Source organism: Neovison vison, chromosome 1 (assembly GCF_020171115.1).
Source record: "Neovison vison isolate M4711 chromosome 1, ASM_NN_V1, whole genome shotgun sequence".
In the NCBI taxonomy this organism is placed as follows: Eukaryota; Metazoa; Chordata; class Mammalia; order Carnivora; family Mustelidae; genus Neogale; species Neogale vison.
In genome coordinates this window covers 218,812,237-218,834,055 of record NC_058091.1, presented here as the reverse complement: position 1 = coordinate 218,834,055, position 21,819 = coordinate 218,812,237, and the positions used below count along the sequence as shown (strand labels likewise).

Sequence of the window (21,819 nt, the reverse complement as noted above, 5' to 3'; positions counted from 1 at the left end):
ATACTGTTTAGCACATTTATTTATTTACTTATTTTTTAAGATTATTTATTTGAGAGAGAGTGCCTGGTGGAGAGGCAGAGGGAGAGGAACGGAGAGTCCCAAGCAGACCCTGGCTGAGCCTGGGCCCTGATCAATTCCATGACCCTGAGATCATGACCTGAGCTGAAACCAAGAGTTGGATGCTTAACGCACTGCATTATGCGGGTGCCCTTTGTTCAGTACTTTTTTTTTTAAAGATTTTTAAAATTTATTTGACACAGAGAGAGAGACACACACACACACACAGCGAGAGAGGGAACACAAGCAAGGGGGAGTGGGAGAGGGAGAAGCAAGCTTCCTGCATGACCCTGGGATCATGACCTGAGCTGAAGGCAGACGCTTAAGGACTGAGCCATCCAGGTGCCCCTGTTCAGTACTTTTGAAAATAACAGTTTCACTGAGATAATTCTATATCATACAGTTAAACCATATGAAATGTTTACTGCAGTGGCGTTTAGTATATTGCCCAAGTTGTGTAATCTTCTTCATTAGTAGCCACTCCGTATATCCTTCAACCCTTCCCAGCCCTAGGCAACCACTAATCTACTTTGTCTCTGTAGCTTTTCCTATTTTGGATGTTTCATATTGAAGGAATCATATAATATGTGGTCTTTTGTGTCTGGTTTCTTTTACTTAGCATGTTTTCAAGGCTCATTTGTGTTGTAGCATGTATCAGATATTTCTTTTGCTTACCAAATATTCCATCATACTACATTTTGTTTATCCATTCAGGGTGTTTAGGTGGTTTTCTGTTTGTTAGCTATTGTAAGGAATGCTGCTAAGAACATTTATGTGTAAGTTTTTGTGTGGACGTAAGTTTTCATTTGTCTTGGATTTACACTTACAAGTGGCATTGCTGGAACATACGGTAATTCCATGTTTAACCTTTGAGAAACTGCCAAAATGTTTCAAAAGTGGTAGCAACGTTTTGTATTTTCTTTTGTTTTTTTCCTTTTTTTTTAAAGAAAAAATTTTTTCTCTACACTCATTTTTATTAAACAAATTAGTCTGGTAGTGGAACTTTTTTATTTAATGCATAAACATATATAAGTCCCTTTATTAGAGAAATTATACATATTGGTGAATGTGGTCAGTGGTGACATCTATGGGCTAATTATTTATTTACTTATTTTAAAAGATTTATTTATTTATTTATTTATTTGCCAGAGTGAGCACAGGCAGACAGAGTGGCAGGCAGAGGCAGACAGGGAAGCAGGCTCCCGCCAAGCAAGGAGCCCAATGTTGGACTCAATCCCAGGACGTGGGGATCATGACCTGAGCTGAAGGCAGCGGCTCAACCAACTGAGCCACCCAGGCGTCCCTGGGTTAATTGTTTAAATAGAAACAATAATTAGGATAGATTCTATGCTCTCTTTGTTACATTGTGAAGTATCTTGTGTAGTCATATTCTATTGTTGGAATGACAGCTTGTACAAACTTGAAGAAAATTAGGAGATACGTGTGAACACCAAATTCTCCCCCTCCTTCTGCAACAGTTTCAGTTATTTTCTTCATCACCTCAGCATGCCTGCATGGGTGAACTGAAAACATAGGAGGCGGTGGGAGATGAGGATGATTTTCAGTGGTCACTGTTTTCTTCACATATCTTTTTTTTTTTTAAAGATTTTTCTTTTTTTTAAGATTTTTATTTATTTGAGAGAGAGAGATCACAAGTAGGCAGAGAGGCAGGCAGAGAGAGAGGAGGAAGCAGGCTCCACGCTGAGCAGAGATCCCAATGCGGGGCTCGATCCCAGGACCCTGGGATCATGACCCGAGCCAAAGGCAGAGGCTTAACCCACGAGCCACCCAGGCGCCCCCCCCCTTTTTTTTTTAAGATTTTTATTTATTTATTTGACAGAGATCACAAGTAGGCAGAGAGGCAGGCAGAGAGAGAGGAAGGGAAGCAGGCTCCCCGCTGAGCAGAGAGCCCGATGTGGGGCTCGATCCCAGGACCCTGAGACCACGACCCGAGCTGAAGGCAGAGGCTTTAACCCACTGAGCCACCCAGGCGCCCCTCTTCACATATCTTGACTGATGTCTTTATACATGTGTTCAACTGTTAAAGGCTGCCTTTGCTTATCATAGCTGAACAACCATAATTGTGGTGTCTGGTAGTATTTATCATAAGTGATATAAAGGTCATAAGTTCTTGTTTGCAAAATAGCATCTTCACCTCCAGCATCAGTTTTAGTTTTACAAGCTTCTCCTGTTTCTCTTGTGTTTAGGGTAGCCTCATCTGTTTCCAACAATCCACTTTCTTCATGTTCTTCCATATCTGCAGGTTCTCCTTCATCATCTTCTTCCTCCTCCTCACATATTGCTGCGCAATCTTGAAGTTTTATACTGTCCTTGCTTTCCAATGTAATCTCCTTAACTGCTTCAGTTATTCCTGCAATACCTGTGTTATGATAAGTATCTACCCTTCCCCCATCACCATATTCGTCTTCAATGATAGCTTCCAATTCATCTGAATATTCCATCTGTTTGCACCGGTTGTAGCATCGCACATTTTTGGTAACCAACAATTGTTTGCCTGTTGGTAGGTATGCCTTCACTTTCAATTCTTCCCCTGTAGCCCATTCCCATGTTGGATAGTGGTGGACTAAGTGATCTCCATCCGCTACAAACTCTTCTGGGGTGATAACACCTGTTTCCTTAAACTTTGATTCCTTGAAGACTGGGGTCAGGTACTCAGCTATTTCCAGTGCTTTTTCCTTCACCGTGTTAATCACATTCTGCATCCTGGGACCAGAGAAGTGACCAGCCCTGCGACAGGTCAGGAAGGGCAGCCAGGGAAGGGACCAGGAGTCAGAAAAAAGCCCTGCTGCCACCAGTGCGCATCGGCACTGGCACCCGAGGGGACGGGACAAGACAGGATGTGATGGGACGGACTGGATGAGGGGCTATTTTTAAGTAATCTCTGTACCCAATGTGGGGCTTGAATTTATAACCCTGAGATCAAGAGTCACATGTTCTACTGAATGAGCCAGCCAGGCGGCCCAATATTGTGTCTTTCATCAACATTTTGTGAGGATTTTGCTTTCTCTTTATCCTCTCAGACACTTGTTATTAGATAGTCTACTCAGTTTGAAGTATCTCCTGGTTTTGATTTGAATTTCTTTCATGACCATTGATACTGAATATCTTTTTATGTGCTTATTTTTCTGTTTTCTTTAGAGACATGTGTTCACATCTGTGCTCATTTTTTTTTTTTTAAACTCAACATGGGGCTTATGACCCTGAGATCAAGACGTGAGCTGAGATCAAGAGTTGGATGCTTAACCAACTGAGCCACCCAGGTGCTCTAAATTTGTGCTCATTTTTGTATTGGGAAACTTGTTTTATTACTGAGTTCTTTATATTGTAGCACTCTGTTTTTATTTATGTATTTTTATTTTTTAGAAGATTTTATTTTATTTGACAGAGATCACAAGTAGGTGGAGAGGCAGGCAGAGAGAGAGGGGAAGGCTCCCTGCTGAGCAGAGTGCCTGATGCCGGGCTCGAGTACAGGATCCTGGGATCATGACTTGAGCCAAAGGCAGAGGCTTTAACCACATTGAGCCACCCAGATGCCCCGAGTTTTTAAAGATTTTATTTATTTGAGAGACACAGAATGAACAGGGGGAAGGAGCAGAGGCAGAAGGAGAAGCAGACTCCCTGCCAAGCAGGGAGCCTGATATAGGGCTCGATCCCAAGACTCTGAGATCATGACTTGAGCCAAAGGCAGACACATAATGGACTAAACCACCCAGGTCCCCCAGTAGCACTCTGTTTTTTAAAGATTAGTATATTGAAAAAATCTTTCTATATGATTATCTAGCGTTCTCTTCTTCTTTTTTTTTTAATGGCCTCACTAGATTGCGGTGTACATGTTGAGTCCTACTCCAACTTCCTTTTCTACCTTCCCTCCCTGCCAAGGGCCCATCTGCTTCACATGCTAGTAAGAGCAGGAAAACAGTGTATATAGTAGGCTGTCTAGATTGTCTTAAGCCCTGTAGGTAGAAGATCTGGATAGTTAGCATCATCTTTGCCCTGTTTTGGGGTTCCTGATTTCTGGGATTTCCTTTCAGCCAGCAATGCTTAATAATTCAGTTAGTTGATTCTGTTACTTACTCTGAGTTCAGAAGTACCCAAAAGATATTTCAGTGTGTAGGCTGAAGTTACCTTTTTTATTTTTATTAAAAATTTGTTTTTATTTGAGTGTGGTTGACACACAGTATTATATTAGTTTCAGGTGTACAACATAGTGATTCAAGAAGTTTGTTCATTGTGCCGTGCTCACCACAAGTAGAGCTACCATTTCTCACTATATGATGCTATTCTAGTACCATTGACTATTCCTTATGCTGTGCCTTTTATTCCTGTGATTTTTTCATTCCATAACTGGAACCTTGTATCTCCCATTTTGTCTGTCTTCCTGTTTTGTCTGTCCTCCTATTTTGTCTGTCTTCCTACTCCCTCCCCTATGGAAACCATCAGTTTGTTCTCTGTGTATTTATAGGTCGATTATTCTCTTCATTTTTATATTTGCTTTCTTATGATTCCATATATGAGGGAAATTATATGGTATTTGTCTCTCTCAGTTTGACTTACCTCACTTACCATAGTACCTTCTAGGTCCATCCAGTTCACAAACAGCCCAATTACAACTTTTTTAATGGCTTTGTAATATCCCATTGTGTATACATACCACATTTTCCTTATCCATTCATGTACTGATGGGCACTTAGGTTTCTTTCATATCTTGGCTCTTGTAAATAATGCTGCAGTAAATTTTGGGGTGGTACATATATCTTTGGAATCTGTCTTTTCATTTTCTTTGTGTAAATACTTAATACTAGAATTTATCATATGTATTTTTACTTGTGATTTTTGGAAAAACATCCTTACTGTTTTCCACAGTGGCTACACCAATTTACATTCCCACCATTAGTGCACAAGTGTTCCTTTTTCTCTATATCCTCATTAACACTTGTTATTTCTTGGGTTTTTGTTTTTGTTTTTGTATTTAGCCATTCTGGTTGTGATATCTTGTAGCTTGGATTTGCATTTCCCTGAGTTAGTTAGTTAGTTATTAGTTATGTTGAGCATCTTTTCATGTCTGTTACCTGTATATCTTCTTTGGAAGACCCCTTTTTTTGTTTTTGTTGTTGTTGTTTGTTTGTTTTTAAATAGGTTCCATGTCCAGCATGGAGCCCAGTACAGGGCTTGAACTCATGACTCTGAGATCAAGACCTGAGATCAGGATTCAGACATTTAACTAACTGAGCCACCCAGGAGCCCCATCTGTGCCCATTTTTTAATTAGATTGTTTTGTTTTTTGGTGTTGAGTTGTATAAGTTCTTTATATATTTTGGATACAAACCCCTTATCAGATGTATCATTTGCAAATATTTTCTCTGAATTGGTAGGTTGCCTTTTCATTTTGTGGATGGTTTCCTTCGCTGTCAGTCCCAATAGTTTATTTTTGCTTCTGTTTCCCTTGCTTCTGGAGACATATCTAGAAAAATGTTGCTATAGCTGATGTCAGAGAAATTATTGCCCGTGTTTTTTTCTAGGATTTTTATGTTTTGGTCTCATGTTTAGCTCTCTAATTCATTTTGAGTTTGTATTTTGTTTATGGAGTTAGAAAATGGTCCAGTTTCAGTCTTTGGTAGCTGTCTAGTTTTCCAAGCACCATTTATTGAAGAGACATGTCTTTTACACATTGTATATTCTTCAGAGTTTTTTTGTGGTCCCATACAAATTTTAGTATTATTTGGTGTAGTTTTGTGGTAAATGCTGTTGGTATTTTGATAGCGATTTGAAGGTAACTCTTTTATGTAGAAGTCATTTTCTTCTTCTTAGTGACATTGTTTTTAGAATAGCTCCCTCCCTAACAACTTTGCCCAAGGTGGAACTAGCCAGACCTCATGTGTACCCACTTCTAAAATTCTTTTATATGTGGGTTTGTAATTACACTGCTGTCACCATGGAGTGGACATAAAATTGCTATGGCAGCCATGAGTATATGTATAGTGTAGGATTCGTTAATCATCTGCCTCAAAAATCTCATTGGCCAGGACCACTCTTACTGCTGCATGTAAGTTTGATTTTTGGATTAAGAGAAATTTGGAAGAGCCACTATATAGTGATCAGTCTTTAAAGAGAGAACATATTTCTAACTAATGTGGAGGTTTTAGCTGTACTGTTTTGGACTGTATCTTAAGTGTATTTTTTGTTTAAGAAACTGAGAAGAATATTTCTGAAGCAACGGAATTACAAGATGAAAACCTTGGATCACTTAGAACAGCAGAGAGTAAGGAGCAGAGCAAATTGGCTTGTGAACATGGTATTGAAGAGACTGCTGTTTCTCAAGAAGCAAATCTAACTGAAAGGTAAAAAGAGAAATTCTGGGATTTAGTTTAAATTCTGTTTCAACTATAGTCATTAGCTATAGCTATAACTGTTTGGTTGGAAAAGGAGGGTTCTGTTGCATTAAATATATTTTAGAAACTTGAACACCATTAAATCTTTGACTCACAGCTCTAAACATTACTCTGTAGTTGTCCACTTGGTTTCAGTACAGAACTTTAATACATACTCTGAAATTCAAATATGTACTAATCTCTTTTTCAGAAATGATGATCAGGAAGAGGAATCTCAAAAGGTTCAGATATCATCAGTTGCTCCAGTTTCCTTTGAGACAAGGCCCCATATACTTGGTTCAGATGTGGTTCTCCCTGAGAGTTCTGTTGAAGAGCCCCAAGGGAAGGACTCTAATGGAGACAGTGTGCTTGCTCTTCATATGTCAGAGGTAAAAGAACATGAAATATAACATGGGGTGGCAGGGTGTTTATTCCCCATTAAAAAAAAAAAATAAGGTGTAATTTACATACAATAAACTTCACCTTCTTAAGTGTGTACTTGTACAAGTTGTGACAAACATATATAGTCATGTAAATAACACATAAGCATTTCCATCATCCCCCAGATTCCCCAGGGCCCTTTTTTATACCCCCCCCACCCCTTAGCACCCTGGCTACTTGGTGATCCCTTATCTGTTTTCTTTCCTTAGTTTTGCCTTTGCAAGAATGTATTGTGATAGAATTTTTTTATTGAGTGTGTTTTTAGTCTTTTGAGCACAGATAAAACAGCCAATACGTAGCTTTGCTGTGAAAGTTTTGAAAAAGGGTTTTGTACAGAGTATTTACCTCTTGCTTGTGGGCCACTGAATCCGAGAACTACTTTCACGTTGCAGGTATTTTTTTGAGGTGTTATTAGTACATGTTCGGTATCGCGTAAGGTATTGGAGGGACAGAGTTGTGAGAAATAATTGAGGATAAGAATGGTTAAACTCTGGTAGGTGCTGTGAAAGCAAGTTGCACAAGACACTAAAGGGGTGGTGGTCCTCAACCCAGTCTTCGGAAATAGGGTTTAGACATTTGCTTTCTGTTGCTGTTGTTAAAATTCCTCAGGTTATTCTGATGTGTAGCCAGGACTGAAAAAGCCCTTGATCTAGAAGAACAGATATGAATTAGCCAGTTGAAGGGAGAAGAACGTGTGTTAAGAATAAGTATGAAACAGCATTTCATGTTCAGGGATAAGTAGATATGAGTAGGATATAAATGAAGAAGTAGTTAAAGATGAGTGAGGTAGGCAACCTGGGAGCGGATCATAAAAGGGGTTTTTATGACTTGCAAGGATTTGGAGTATATCCAAATGTATGGGACTTTCCCTAGCCCCCAACTTGTTTTACTTTTTATTTTGAAATAATTTCAAACTCATTGAAGAGTTGTAAAGATCTTAAATAGAATTCTCATATAACTTTTACTTAGATTAATTAATTAATAACATTTTGCTTATTTGCTTTTTCTGTCATGCTCTCCATCTCTGTAGATAGATACTTTCAAGAAACTGAACCATTTGAGAGCAGATAGGAGCCTTCATTCATACATATTCCAGCTTTTATTTGATACCATCAAGGATGTTTTTAATAGAGAAATGATGATACTGTTGTCACAGTCAGTATTACCATATTATCTAATACTGATATTAAAATTATATGTAATACATAGTTTCAACCAGGGCTCTCGTACTGCATTTAGTTGTCATTCTCTTTACTCTCTTTTCATCTGGAGTAGGTCCCCTGCACTCTTCCCTCTTTTGTGAGCTTGACATTGCAAGCTAATTCATAATCTGGATTTTTGTGCTTTGTTCCTCATTTTAGATACAGATTGAACAGTGTTTGGCACAATTACTACTTAGGTGTTGTTGTGTTCTTCCTTTTGTATCCCCTCAGCAGGCATGTGCTGTCAGCTTGTTTCATTGTTGGTGATGTGGACTAATTACTTGGCTAGCATGGTGTCTGCTAGATTTCTACATTAAACAGCATCTTCTGTACATTGTGTTAGTATTTTCAGGCTCAGCCACCTTCTCCCCAGTAGTTTTAGTATCCATTGGTGATGCTTGCCTGAATCGATTACTGACGTTGGTTACAAAATGAGAGTTTGAAAATTTTAAGCAGTAAAGAATTACAATAAGAATTGCATTTTAGAGAAGACAGTGTTGGCAGTTTTCTGGAGAACAGATCGGAAGGAGCTGTGCTGGTGGTGAGGAGACAGGCAGTTTGCTTCCATTCAGATAGGACAAGAGCTGCTGTAATGGGGATAGAGGGAAGGTTGAGGGGTTTGAATCTCCCTTTCCTGTTACTTTAAAAATAATTTTATAAAATTCATGTATTTAACAGTTTAGTCTGAATTCCTTTGTGCATATATATTTATATAAATAATCAAAAGTTATTCGTATAACTGAAAGTTTCAGAACATTTGAAAAATTGTATATGGTTAAAAAGTTGAGTTTTGAAGCAGTAACTCTTATATCCAATTGTCTGGAAAACTTTTTAAAACTAGAATTCGGGGTGCCTTGGTGGCTCAGTGGTATGCCTTGGGCTTAGGTCATGATCCCAGGGTCCTGGGAACAAGCCCTGCGTTGGGCTCCCTGCTCAGCGAGAAACCTGTTTCTCTCTCCCACTACCCCTGCTTTTGTTCCCTTTCTCATTGTCTGTCTCTGTCAAATGAATAAAATCTTAAGAAATAAATAAATAAGTGAAAATTTGGTTAACTTCATTCTTGTATTTTAACTTTTTAAATTTTTTTAGGGTACACTAACTAGTATGCCAGAAGTCCAACAAGAGAATGTAATCAGTTCTCAAGACTTAACAGGTATGATAATCTTCTTCGATAAAGTATCACCAAACCCTAATAGTATAGCTTTTATCCCCCTACCCCATTTGACTATGGAAAAACAAAATAGTTTTTTTAGTCTATGACAGTCTTAAATTAAAAACAAATGAAAAACTTGAAGTATTTTGTGTATAAGTTTTGTTATTCCGAATTAAAAATCTTCTCTATAGTGAACTGTCTTTTTATCCTTTATGAAATTACTTTTTATTTTTGTGGGTATAATTTGCTTTTTATTCATGGGATAAATTATAGTGAGACTTTTTAAGAAATGTAATAAATTAATAAATTAATGATTTTCATAATTCAGCTTTTCATGATTAACTTTCAAACTTTGATAGTGAATCTAGTTGCTAATGTACATCAAGATGGTGAGGATGAACAAGCATTCATTTTAACTCTGGTGGAAATCCCAACCAATGCTGTTGAAGAATTTAGTGATACCAGTGCACAGTTAATGCCAAACCCTTTACTGCCAGCACCCATATTGATCAAATCCGTGAATACAGAAGAAAGGAGTGACATGAGGTAATGAATAAGCTAAACTATTAATTTTTTACTTTTTATTTAAATTCCAGTTAGTTATCATACAGTGCAGTGTTAGTTTCTGGTGTACAATATGGTGATTCAACACTTCCATACATCACCTGGGAACTGAACTCTTTTTGCCAGGAGGAAAGGTGCTTTATGAGTTGAATAGTATTAACTGAGTAAATTGTTCTCCAGCATTATTTATAATTGTCTCAAAGCTCTTATTTAATAATTATGTGTTAAGTTAGAGAAGAAATTGTTGATTTTATGCCTGATAAAGCTGCCATTTAAATGTATAATACTTTTTTGTGAAACTTATTTGGTATCCTAAGCGTTTTGAAAGCTAAAAAAATTTAGCTGTTCGGATTGTAAAATGTTGTCTATCAAAGGCGTGTGGTTACTTTGTAAGCTTATATATTTTAAATTCTGAAATAAATACACATTCACAGAAATTGCAAGAAGGATAATGTTTCTGTGTGTGTGTGTGTGTGTGTCTGTGTGTGTGTGTATTTTTTTTTCAAGTAGGCTTCCATGCCCAGTGTGGAGCCCAACATGGGGTTGGAACTCACAACCCTGAGATCAAGACCTGAGCTGAGATCCAGAGTCAGACACTTAACCAACTGAACCACCTAGGCACCCCATTTCTATATATTTTAATACTGCTTTTTAAATTCCTTACTAGAGAATTGTTGTATTTTAACAGTCACTGGTTAAGATGCTTAGTTCTCTGTCAAGTAGCATTAGATGTTAGCCTTTTATATAAGTAAAAGGCATTTTAGATTAAAATTTTAACTTTATAGATAAGGAAAACACTATTTTTATACCTTGGATTTAATTTAGTATTATGGATTTAAGTTGTGAGTTTTTGAGTATGAATGGATCTCAAAACTAACATTTTTGTGACTACAGCCATGTATATATATTAGTTACTTGGAAGTTTTTGGGCAGTTTTCACTGGAATATTTCAACCTTTTACCTCATTAAGTAGCTTCTAATTTGCTAATTTCATATGTATGCATTTTCTATACAGTGTGAGTTTTCCAGTAACTTCAGTTGGTCAGAATACCATCTGTTTATCTGATCCTGGAAGAGATGATTCTGAAAAGCTTCCTCCTGCTAATTTGGATCTTATATCTAGGAAGAGATTTCACTGTATGCTTGATGAAAGTGACCAGGTTCCTCCTCCCAAAAAAAGTTTGCTCACTTCAGGAGATGATTGTCAAAATTATACTTCCGAGGTAAGATAGAATCATCAAGCAAGTAAGATGGCCATATTACAACAGATCCATTTCTGTTTCTTTCTTTAGACTCTTTATATAAAGATAGTTCTAATACTTTTCACCATTAATAATCCAGCTAAAACTGGTTTTGGATTCTCATTTTCAGCTGTTCTAGATGAAAATTGATGGACATTAGTCAGGAAGCCCATTCATAGTTCTTTGTAAATGGCTTAAAAAAAATAAGCCAAAATTGTCCTACAGATCTGGATCCCGGCTGTACCCTTTAACAGTTTTGGGACCCGAGTTAGGATTTTTTATTTCTGTGAATGAGTTTCCCGTTGTGTAAAATAGTAATAGTAGTATCATCATCAGTATTACCATAACGCATAAAGCTATTCATTGCTTTTAGGAAGAGAACCAGAACCTTAAAGGCCCTCTATTTGTCTGGCACATTTCTGTCTCTGATCTCACTGTGTGCCTCACTCTGTAACCATATTGGCCATCTTTCAGTTTCTAGAAAGCACCATCTTTCTTCACATCCCAGGGCATTTCTTTTATTACCTTTTTATGAAACATTTTCTTGCCAAACATAGAAACTTCTTTAGCTCAGTCATCACTGTCTTTGGGAAGCCTGAAGATACTTTGCCGATTTGATCACCAGCCACTATGTTAAAGGTTTCTTAGCACCCACTTGTTTATGTTTCCAGTACTCATGATAATTTATCTCAACTGTGTATCTACACTGTGGAAGAGTTAATTTATTTATTTTTGGGAAAGTTGATTTAGAATCTCTTTTCTCAAAGGGATAGTTGAAGACCAGTAGTCCTTAGGTGAGGGCAGACAACAAAGGCAGTGGATTCTATTTCTTCTTCTTCTTCTTCTTTTTTTTCTTTTTTTTTGGCAGTGGATTCTTGTATATCTGATGGGTGGAAGATGGTATCACAGAATTTTTTTTTTATTAACATATAATGTATTATTTGCCCCAGGGGTACAGGTCTTTGAATCATCAGGTTTACACATTTCACAGCATTCACCATAGCACATACCCTCCCCGATGTCCATAATCCAACCACCCTGAATGTTTTTAATTTCTCTTATGACAAGTAAGATTGAATATCTTTCATATACTTAGAAGCCTTTTGTATTCCTTTCTCTGTGAAATGACTTTGTATTCTTTAGACATTTTTGTGGTTGTGTTGTTGATCTTTTTCCTAGAGATTTGGAGGAACTCTGTGTTGTTTATGTCTTTGAAGGAGTTGCATATATTTTTCCCTACTTTTTGTCTTTTGACTCTACTTTTTTTGTGTGTCTTTTTTTCTTGCAGACCTCTTTTTGGTTGATTTTTTGGGTATGGGGTAAGATTTTATTTTTAAATAATCTCTACGCCCAATGCAGGGCTTAAATTTACAGCTCCAAGATCAGGAGTCACATGCTCTATACATTGAGCCAGCCAGGTGCCCCAGTTTTTTTTAATACGAAAATTTTTAAGAATTTAAAAATGTAAGGAAGTGTAATGTATCCCTGTGTATCAGTCACCCAGTTTCATCAGTTCATCAGCATTCCTTTCAAACATTGTGGTTTTTTAAAAAAATTTTTATTTATTTATTGTAAGATTTTACTTATTTGACAGAGAGAGGAAGAGCATCACGCAAGCAGGGGGAGTTGCAGTTGAGGCATAGCGAGAAACAGGCTCCCCACTGAGCAGGGAGCCCAGTGTGGGGCTCAATCCTAGGACTTTGGGATCATGACCTGAGCCAAAGGCATATACTTAACCAACTGAGCCAGCCAGACCCCTCTTTGATCTTATTTGTAATTTTTATTTTTTAAACTTAAAACATTCTGACAATAAAAAAATGCTTATAAAATGTTGAAGTTATAATTGTAAATTTTAGAATGCACACATACTGCAGTCACAGAGACATGCAGACTTTTTTTTATGTAATCCATTTATCAGTCTTTTTATGTATGGCTTCTGGGGATTGTGTTACACATTGAAAGTCTACCTTGAGATTTAGTATAAATTCTTAGAGTTAACATTAATGATTTGTTTAGAATTTATTTTGGTGTTAGAAGAGTGGAACCAATTTCATGTTTTCCAGGTGCCTACTTAGTTGTACCAGCACCATTTGTTGAATAATTCATTTTTTCTCCACTGACTTAAAATTCCACTTACTGGGTATGAAGTACCATATGTATTTGAGTGTACTCCCTGAATTTTCTTCTACTTTGAGATTCACCTGTTTGTTCTAGAGCAACAGTGTCCCACTGTTTTAAATTACTGTAGTTTTTAAATGCTTTGCTATCTTAAATGGAAAGTTTCTCTCTCCCCTGCACATTATTTTATTTTTTTCAAGTTTTTCCTAGCTGGGTATATGTCCTAAAGTTGATGTTAATTTTAGAATTTACTTGTTTAGAGCTTTAAAAAAAAAAAAAAAGAAACTATTGATACTTAAATTAGGATCATATTAACTTGACCAGTTAACATAGGGAAAGTTGGTGTCAGAATTTTTGTTACGTTGGATTTTTTTTTTTAAATTCAAAAACATAGTATGTCTTTCCACTTGTTTAATTACTCTTTTATGTCTCAGTGGTATTTTTAGTTCTTCATTTAAATTCTTGTCCGTTTCTTATTAGGTCATCCCCTAAGAATTTTATCTTTTTTGTTGTCATTATCACTGACAACAAAAAATTAGAGAGCTTACTGAATTTCCCTTACCACCTACAGTAATTTTTCACTTGATTCTGTTGGGTTTTCTCATTCTTCTCATACACTTCGTATACACTTAATTTCTTTCTCTTTTCTATATAGGCTAACAAAACTCAAAAAATATCAGAAAACAGTCCTGATAGTAGACATCTTTTTCTTATTCCTGATTTAAATGAGAATATTTCCAGTGTTTATGAAGTGGGATGCTATTTTTGAATTGCAGTAATTACAGTTTATGGTGTTAAGAAAATGTCTTTTTTTTAAAGTATGAATAATATTGGATACTTTCCCCATAAACATACAGATGGGGGTATTATTTTTCTTCTCAGTTCAGTTGATTTATACTAAATTTCACATACTCAAACGTCTTTGCATTCCTGAGACAAACGCTGCTTGATTATGATGTGTTAGTCTTTTGATATGTTGCTGAATTATGTTTGTACTATTATATTTGATATTTTTGTACTGGTTATAATCAGAATTTGAATTAATATTAACACTGGTTTATTAAAAGCATTGGAAAACTTCTCTTTTACTGTGCTCTGGAATAGATTTAGTAACAGTAGCAATGTCTTTTTTATAAATGTTGGTAGCATTTCCATAAGACATCTTTTACCTCAGAGGTTTCTGGGAGATACATGCTTACTTTATTTAAAAAAAAAGAAAAAAAAGAACGAAGTTTTACTTGATAAATTTTTTTTTCTTAATTTTCTTAAAACAGGTGTGTTCAAAGGAAATGATAAATGCTTCTGAGGAAACAGGTGAGTGAAATAAATTTTAATATGATTACAATTGTCTATTTTTAATGTATCTGTTGAAATTTGGAATTGAAGAAGAGATCTTGCTCACTTTCTCTAAGAATCTTGCTTTGATTCTTATGTTTTTCTCCCCAGCTGAGATCTTGGATTTGGCACTTTCATAGCCATACAAAGCTACTTTAATCCTGTAATTAATAGAAAACCATGTGGCTACAGGATGTCCTATAAAAGCTGAACAATTATATTTTAGGAATTAGAAAGCTGAGCATAAAAGAGTTTTTATAGTTCCTTTGGTTTACTACCCAGGGATTAGCAGGTAATAACTCTTATTTTGTTAGTTGAAGATAGATTTATGGAGAAAGATTTTCTAGGTCAAAATATGTTGGTAGGACTATTTTGTATCTGAATGAAAAAATTCTAACCATTCCTTTTTTTTTTTTAACCAGCTACAAAGTTCTTAATAGTCCAGATGACTTACATATTAATTTATAATTTAGTTTATTCTTACTAGAGTAAGTTAATGGTATGTTGTATACACAGATTTCAATATGTGTTCTCTTTGTTTATCATTTGTCTTCATTTTTTGAAGGGGAGTCTTACAAGGAACAAGGTATCTTCCCTACCTCAGGAGGCACACATACAACTCCAGAACCTCAGAAAGAGCAACTTGAACCAACTTTTCAGAGTATAGAATCTGGGTCTCTTGATAAAATAACAGATACACATATAGAAAAAAGTACATCTCAGTTACCTCAGGATGAGAGGATTGTGTCTGCTAAGGAGGAGGGAACTTGTGCTGCTTCGAAGTCTGAACAAACGAGTAACATTGCATCATCTTCAAAAACCCCATTATCCAGGTACTATGAGATGCTCTTTAACAGAGATTCTCTCCATTTCTCTTTCTCAAAGGGTAAATGTGACCTGTATGCAACAGATATGATATATATGTAAAGACCAAGTTCACTACTAAGGATGCTGTTTTATAAACATATCTCTCTGTCAGTAATGTAAAGGGAAGGAGTTTTATCAAAGGAAGTTCGGTAGTCAACATTTTGTAGGACTCTTCAGATAAATACTACATTCCATATAACAAGAGCTTAACTTTAAATGCTGAAACTAACTTTTTAGGTAGAAAATCTGCATTGGCACCCGATGGTATGATGGTATACCAGCTACTGGTATATAATGATCAAAATAATAAAGATATTTAGTAGATGTGCTGATGCCACTAATGTGGTATCACATGTGCCATTTTAGCATTCATGGAAAGAAGTTGGTATTAGGAATCTATCTTCTTGCATATTTTTGAATATCTTTACATTTGCGTTTCTAGACCTGGCAGAAGACCCCTGGGATTTTTGTCTTTAATATGTTCAAAGAATAGTTTGGAGTCTGATGAACCTACTCAGGTTTATAATAAGAAACGTCTAAAACCTCTTATACCTGTATCAAGAAAGAATCTGAAAAGATCAAATCCGCTCAGTGAAAGCCAGAAAAAAATCCAAGAGTCCTCTGATCAGCCTCCATCTCCAAGTGTTGTTGATACTCAATCTGAGAATACTGGCAGTTCAGCAACTCAGGTATATGACAACTGTTATATTTTATTGTTTGTATAGAATGGGTTAGAGAGGTGCCTGGGTGGCTCAGTGGGTTAAAACCTCTGCCTTTGGCTTGGATCATGATTCCAGGGTCCTGGGATGAGCCCTGCATCAGGCTCTCTGCTCAGCGGGGAGCCTGCTTCCTCCTCTCTCTCTCTGCCTGCCTCTCTGCCTACTTGTGATCTCTGTCTGTCAAATAAACAAATAAAATCTTTAAAAAAAAAAAAAAGAATGGGTTAGAAATCAGACTCAACTAGGAAAAACATGGCAATTGCTATTTTCATTTGGATATTAGAAATTGTTTCAGAGCATCTCTTGTCTGTCTTCTCCCCATCATACCTCACTATAAGAAAGGAATATAAGGTATTAAACTAGGAAGTTACAACTCCTTTAGTACAGAGGCATTTAAGCCAGCTGTACATGGACCCTTTAATTGTCATTCCTTTAACGCAGAGAACTTTTTGATCTGTGGAAGCAAAACAAAATGGTGCTGGTGTTTTATTTGTTTTGGGGGAAATGAAATCCATAAGAATTCAAGGAGTAGTAAAATTAGAATTTATTTGCATGTTTCATTTCTCTTCATGCTATAGATGTTCATATGGCAAGTCCTGGGATGGAAACATATATGAATTTACATCAGAAACTTTGGAAGAGTATTGGGATTGGTTACTTAGGATTTCAACACAGAAAAGGCTGGTAACCTATTAGATAGCATGAGTCTCAAAAGGAGTACTTTTGCAAAGACTGTCTTTAAAATTTTTAAAAATACTTTATATTTCCTAGAATTATTTTCTGGAACCAGTATGTTATGAATCTTTATTGTAGCCAAATGACTGTGGAGAACAGTTGTTAAAATTATCAGCAGTGTAACTGTGCCAGTTAAGGTCCTAGTCTTGCCAGCTTTAGATATTAACTCTTGAAAATAAATTATTTTCTTATTTAATATGACAGTAGAGGGTAGAGATGTAATTTCATCTGTTTAATTAGCATTTCTTTTGTTATTAGTAAAGCATGCTCCCTGCTGAGCAGAGAGAGAAGCAGGCAGAGAGAGAGGAAGAAGCAGGCTCCCTGCTTAGCAGAGAGCCCAATGTGGGGCTCCATCCCAGGACTCTAGGATCATGACCTGAGCCAAAGGCAGAGGCCTCAACCCACTGAGCCACCCAGGCGCCCCATGCCCTCATTATTTTTAATGACTAGATCATGTCCCACTGTTTTGATGTACCATAGAGTAATAGTGGTCTCACACTAGTAGGCATTTAGGTTATTCCTAATGGATTTGCTGCTTCAAATAATATGGTAATAGCTAACTTATAAATGAGTGATTTTACACATTTATCTACAGGTTGAATTCCTAGAAATAGAATTGTTGGATCAAAAGGGGGTTATTCTTTTGATAGAGATTGCTTGAGTGTCGTCCATACGGAACGTATTAGTTTCCATTTTTAGCAGCAGTGTAGGAGACTTAAGTTCTTTTTCCTCACACTAGATGTCATCATTTTTTTTCACTTTTGGAATGTAGATTTAATGAGCAAATGAGTGAGGTTGAGCACTTCTTCATGTATTTGAATCATTTATGCTTTCTCCATGAACCATCTAATCATGTTTGATTTTTTAAAAAAGATTTATTTATTTATTTATTTAATTGACACAGAGAGAGAGTGAGCACAAGCAGGGGGAGCAGCAGAGGGAGAGGGAGAAGCAGGCTCCCCACTGAGCAGGGAGCCCGATTGAGGGACTCAATCCCAGGACTCTGGAATCATGATGCACTGAAGGCAGACGCTTAACCGACTAAGCCATCCAAGCACTCCATGTTTGGTTTTTAAAAAAAATTGCATCATTAGTATTTTTCATGTTGATTTGTAGAAGCTCTTCCATTAACGAAAACCCTTTGTGATAAAGGTTATATGTATATATTTGTTAAATTTTTAAAACCTATATGTCATTTGTTTTTTGATTTTGTGTACAGTAGTTTTTGCCATGTGGACATTTAAAAGATTTTTACATAGGTGAATTTATCAATCTTTTCTTTTATGACTTCTGCATTTCGAGTCATTTAAAAAGGTAACTCCCTCTCCCCCAGTCCAGGATTATTAAAAAGTGTTTCCCATGATATTTTAGAGTAGATTGTTTTTTAAGATTTTATTTATTTATTTGAGGGAGCATGAGCAGGAGGTGGTGGGGGTGGGGGAGTGGGGAGGGGAGGCTGCACAGCAGGGGGCTGACTTGGGGCTCAGTCTCAGGATCCTGAGATCATGGCCTGAGCTAAAGGCAGATGCTTAACAGACTGACCCACCCAAGCGTCCCTAGAATAGATGTTTTAAAAAATATTTTCATATTTAAATAATTTGATTTATCTTGAATTTATTTTGGTTTGACTTCTTTTTTTCCTAATATGGTTATATAGTTGTCCAACACCATTTATTAAATAATCCAACTTTTCTCATACTAAATTTGCAGTATGTGTTGGGGATATTTCTAGTCTTTTTTGTTGATATATAAGTCTGTTCCAATGACAATACCATGTTGTCTTAATTTTTTATAAGTTCGTAAGTATGCTAACTTTTGATAGGATTGCTTTAATTTGTAGTTGCCTTGGAATACTGTTCTATTTTGTGGCTCTGTATTCTTATGCAGGTTATCAAAATGTTTCATTATAGATTTGATGTTATGCTTTTCTGTATTAACATTTTTTCCATTGAAATTACGGTAAAATAATGGATCATATGTACACTGTAATTAATCTAATCATACCCACTGTTGTGTTTGTTGAGTCCAATTTTATTATTTTAACTAATACTTCAAAGGTTATCTTACTCATAAAATTCTTACTATGTTTAGTATTATTTCCCTAATAGAACAGCACAGAAACGAAATTATTGGGTCAAAGAGTATGAATATATTTAAAGCTCTTAATATTTATTACTGTATTGCTTTTCAAAGAGATGGCAATTTGGATGACCACTACCAATATATAAATGTTATATTGCATACTTATTTTTATTATCTTTTTAGGCTTCTTGTGATCGTCCCTTACCAAAAGAAGAATGTAAAAGTAGCCAAAACCGGGTACCTGAGGAGGAGCCAACCACAGTCTCAGAATATTTCTTCGGTGATATCTTTATCGAAGTAGATGAAACAGAATAAAAGTCTTTTTTTTTTTTTTTTTAATTTTTTTAAGTCTAGTATTTCCAGAGTCAAATATCAACTAAGCAGTATTTAGAAAAAAGCATCACTGGCTTTTTTTCTTTAGATTGATTTTGAATATTTAAGAGCTTGATTTGAAGCTTTTATAATCAGTGGAAAACATTGCTGAGGTTCCTTTCATTCTGATTGATTCAGCATTTTGGAAATACAGAGCAATTAAGACTGCTTCTGAGACAGAAATAGCTTCTCTTGTTCACGTTTTGACTCTTCCTGTGCTGAACACACGTGGACATTTTGGAGTGCTGTGGGTAAACTCTCTGTATAAATCACAGTGCCGACTTATTTGGAGGTGGATTGTATTTAGCATTTAGTGAACTTATTTTGTAAAGGCTTTTTTCTGTTTTTTTTTTTTTTTTTTTTATTTGTTTGTTTGTTTTTGTGTTTTATTTGTTTTGCTGAAGACCTTTACAGTTGCCTCTGAGTATATGAAAGCATATTGTGAAATCTCCACTTTAGTATGGTAAATCTTAAAAACTTTTCTATTATCAGCTATTTGACTGGAAAATACGTATTTTTCTAATTCATGTTGATGTAACATTAGTCCTAATTGAACAAGTAGTATTTAAACTTATTTATAAAAATGAAACATCAAAAAGTTTATTTATTTTTAAATTTTTTATTTAAAGGAATATTCAGTTTTAATTATTTTCACCACTCAGATTATGGGTAAAGACAACATTGACAAATTTGTGTTTGTCCCTTTTCCCTTTAATTTTTAAAGATATTTATAGTTATATCACTAAAAGTATTTGGATAGTATATATGTTTTGAATACATTTTTTTCTCATAGTTTAGTATATTGAATTTGTACTGTGAAGTTTTTGTTTTTCTTATTTTTTTGGATAATCTCAGGATTTGTATGGGAAAAAAATCCCTTAATTTATGAGGGAGATTTGCCTACAAAATTCAGTCCCTTTTACACACACACACACACACACACACACACACTCACATACATTCCTTTTTTTAAAAACTAATTTCTTGATAGCTTTTTCCCCCCATTAAATTTTGCTTAAGGGGCTCTTAGGCCTTTAAGCACAGAACATAATTGTGATATTAAAACAGAAAATAAGATAATAAGACTTTATTTAGTCAGTGATTATCATCAGTATTAATTTAAGGGTTGTTTTTGATTTTGAAATTTTGCTTTTTATACATGTAATTCCATTATCTACCCAAGCAAATCTTCGGTGGTTCAAATCAAACTTCTCAAAAACAAATTTGTTCTTTTACTTGAAAAGCCCCAGAGCAGGAGTTAGAAACATTTTCTGCAAAATATTCTTGAATTTGCAGGCTGGATGGCCTCTGTGGCAGCTGTTCATTTCTGCTGTTTCAGTGTGAAAACAGCCATGGACAATACTGAAGGGATTGACATGGCTGTAATGGGCTTTTCATTTGACCCCTATATTAGATAGTAATTTTCTTACCTTAAGGTGCTGACATTTTATCTTTGACATATCTGTCATTGAAGTTATTAGTTGTGCATCACAAAACCGTGATGATTGCATTACAAAATGATCAGTATTTCAACTGGGAAGGTATTTTAATGTCTAGATAATTGTGTTTATATATTGAAAAAAATAGTGGCAAATTTTCAACTTCATTAGTAAAATAGGATGTGGTTCAGCAAATGTAACAGTAATCCTAAAATTGCTATTAGAGCATTTCTTATTCATTGCTTTATAGTGAAATTTATAATTTAACTTTAGTGTCATCAAGGGGGATCTATAAATCTGAGTGGAAATTCTCAGTAGGTATGCATTAATTTATTTCATGTGATTAATATGTCACAAAAATCATGGTTGTCAATCACATAGCTATTTTAATGCCCTGTTTTTATAAAATTTTTAAAGTCTCATATTTTGAAACAGTTTCTTTCATTTAATCTTAGTTTGGATGTTAGGTTGCCACAGTTAAACTATTATTCTATCCCTTGTGTAATATTTATTTTTTAACTTTGTTAACATCTGTCTCTTGTTCATCTATAATGAATTCATTTTATGGAAGGTGTAACTTCTTACTATATAAAAAAATAATTTTATCTTTGGGTATTCATTGTGTAAGAGAATCAAGTCAGCCAAGATAAATTGTCCTACTATTATATCCTTCAAACTAATCTGGGAAAATAAGAAACTTAATCATTGTATTTACCTTACAAGGTGGAAAGAATTAGTCACACCCTTTGTTTATATTCCTGTAAAGATGATGTTGTGAAGAATTATTTTGTAAATCTGAAAGGAGGTATGAATAATGGTCTTTGTTTTCTTGACTTTTCCTCCTGAATACTTATATTTTAGCAAGTGGTCAACATGATGATTTTAAAAGCCTAACTGTTGGTAAATGATTGAGGCACAGTTAAAAATATGAGTATCTGCTGCTTACCACCATGTTATTCAAATTAGAAGTGACCATATATACTCTCTTGCTTGAAGGCGTTTTTGACAAAAAAGCAATACCTATCATTTGTAAATTTTCTTGTTCTAAAGAAAGCAGTTATGTTCTATAGATATAAATTATGTAAATAAAAGTTATTTTATACTA

General features: G+C 35.4%; 2 protein-coding genes across 2 annotated transcripts in view; one reads left to right on the top strand and one right to left on the bottom strand.

Annotated features, from left to right (window-relative positions):
- BDP1 (B double prime 1, subunit of RNA polymerase III transcription initiation factor IIIB) overlaps positions 1–21,819 on the top strand; it is a 96,316-nt gene extending 74,497 nt beyond the window's left edge. The window contains exons 31-39 of the mRNA XM_044267515.1: positions 6,266–6,416; positions 6,658–6,835; positions 9,179–9,242; positions 9,602–9,788; positions 10,822–11,029; positions 14,440–14,479; positions 15,066–15,333; positions 15,810–16,056; positions 19,087–21,819. Coding sequence (XP_044123450.1) covers positions 6,266–6,416; positions 6,658–6,835; positions 9,179–9,242; positions 9,602–9,788; positions 10,822–11,029; positions 14,440–14,479; positions 15,066–15,333; positions 15,810–16,056; positions 19,087–19,218 — 1,475 coding nt within the window. The 3' untranslated portion in view covers positions 19,219–21,819. The remainder of the gene's footprint in view (positions 1–6,265; positions 6,417–6,657; positions 6,836–9,178; positions 9,243–9,601; positions 9,789–10,821; positions 11,030–14,439; positions 14,480–15,065; positions 15,334–15,809; positions 16,057–19,086) is intronic.
- Positions 1,396–2,782, bottom strand: LOC122918741 (ubiquitin-like-conjugating enzyme ATG3). The gene is made up of 2 exons (XM_044267528.1): positions 2,062–2,782; positions 1,396–1,645 (listed from the first exon to the last, which is right to left on the bottom strand). The coding sequence occupies exons 1-2, from the start codon at positions 2,778–2,780 to the stop codon at positions 1,417–1,419; spliced, it is 948 nt and encodes a 315-aa protein (XP_044123463.1). The 5' UTR covers positions 2,781–2,782; the 3' UTR covers positions 1,396–1,416.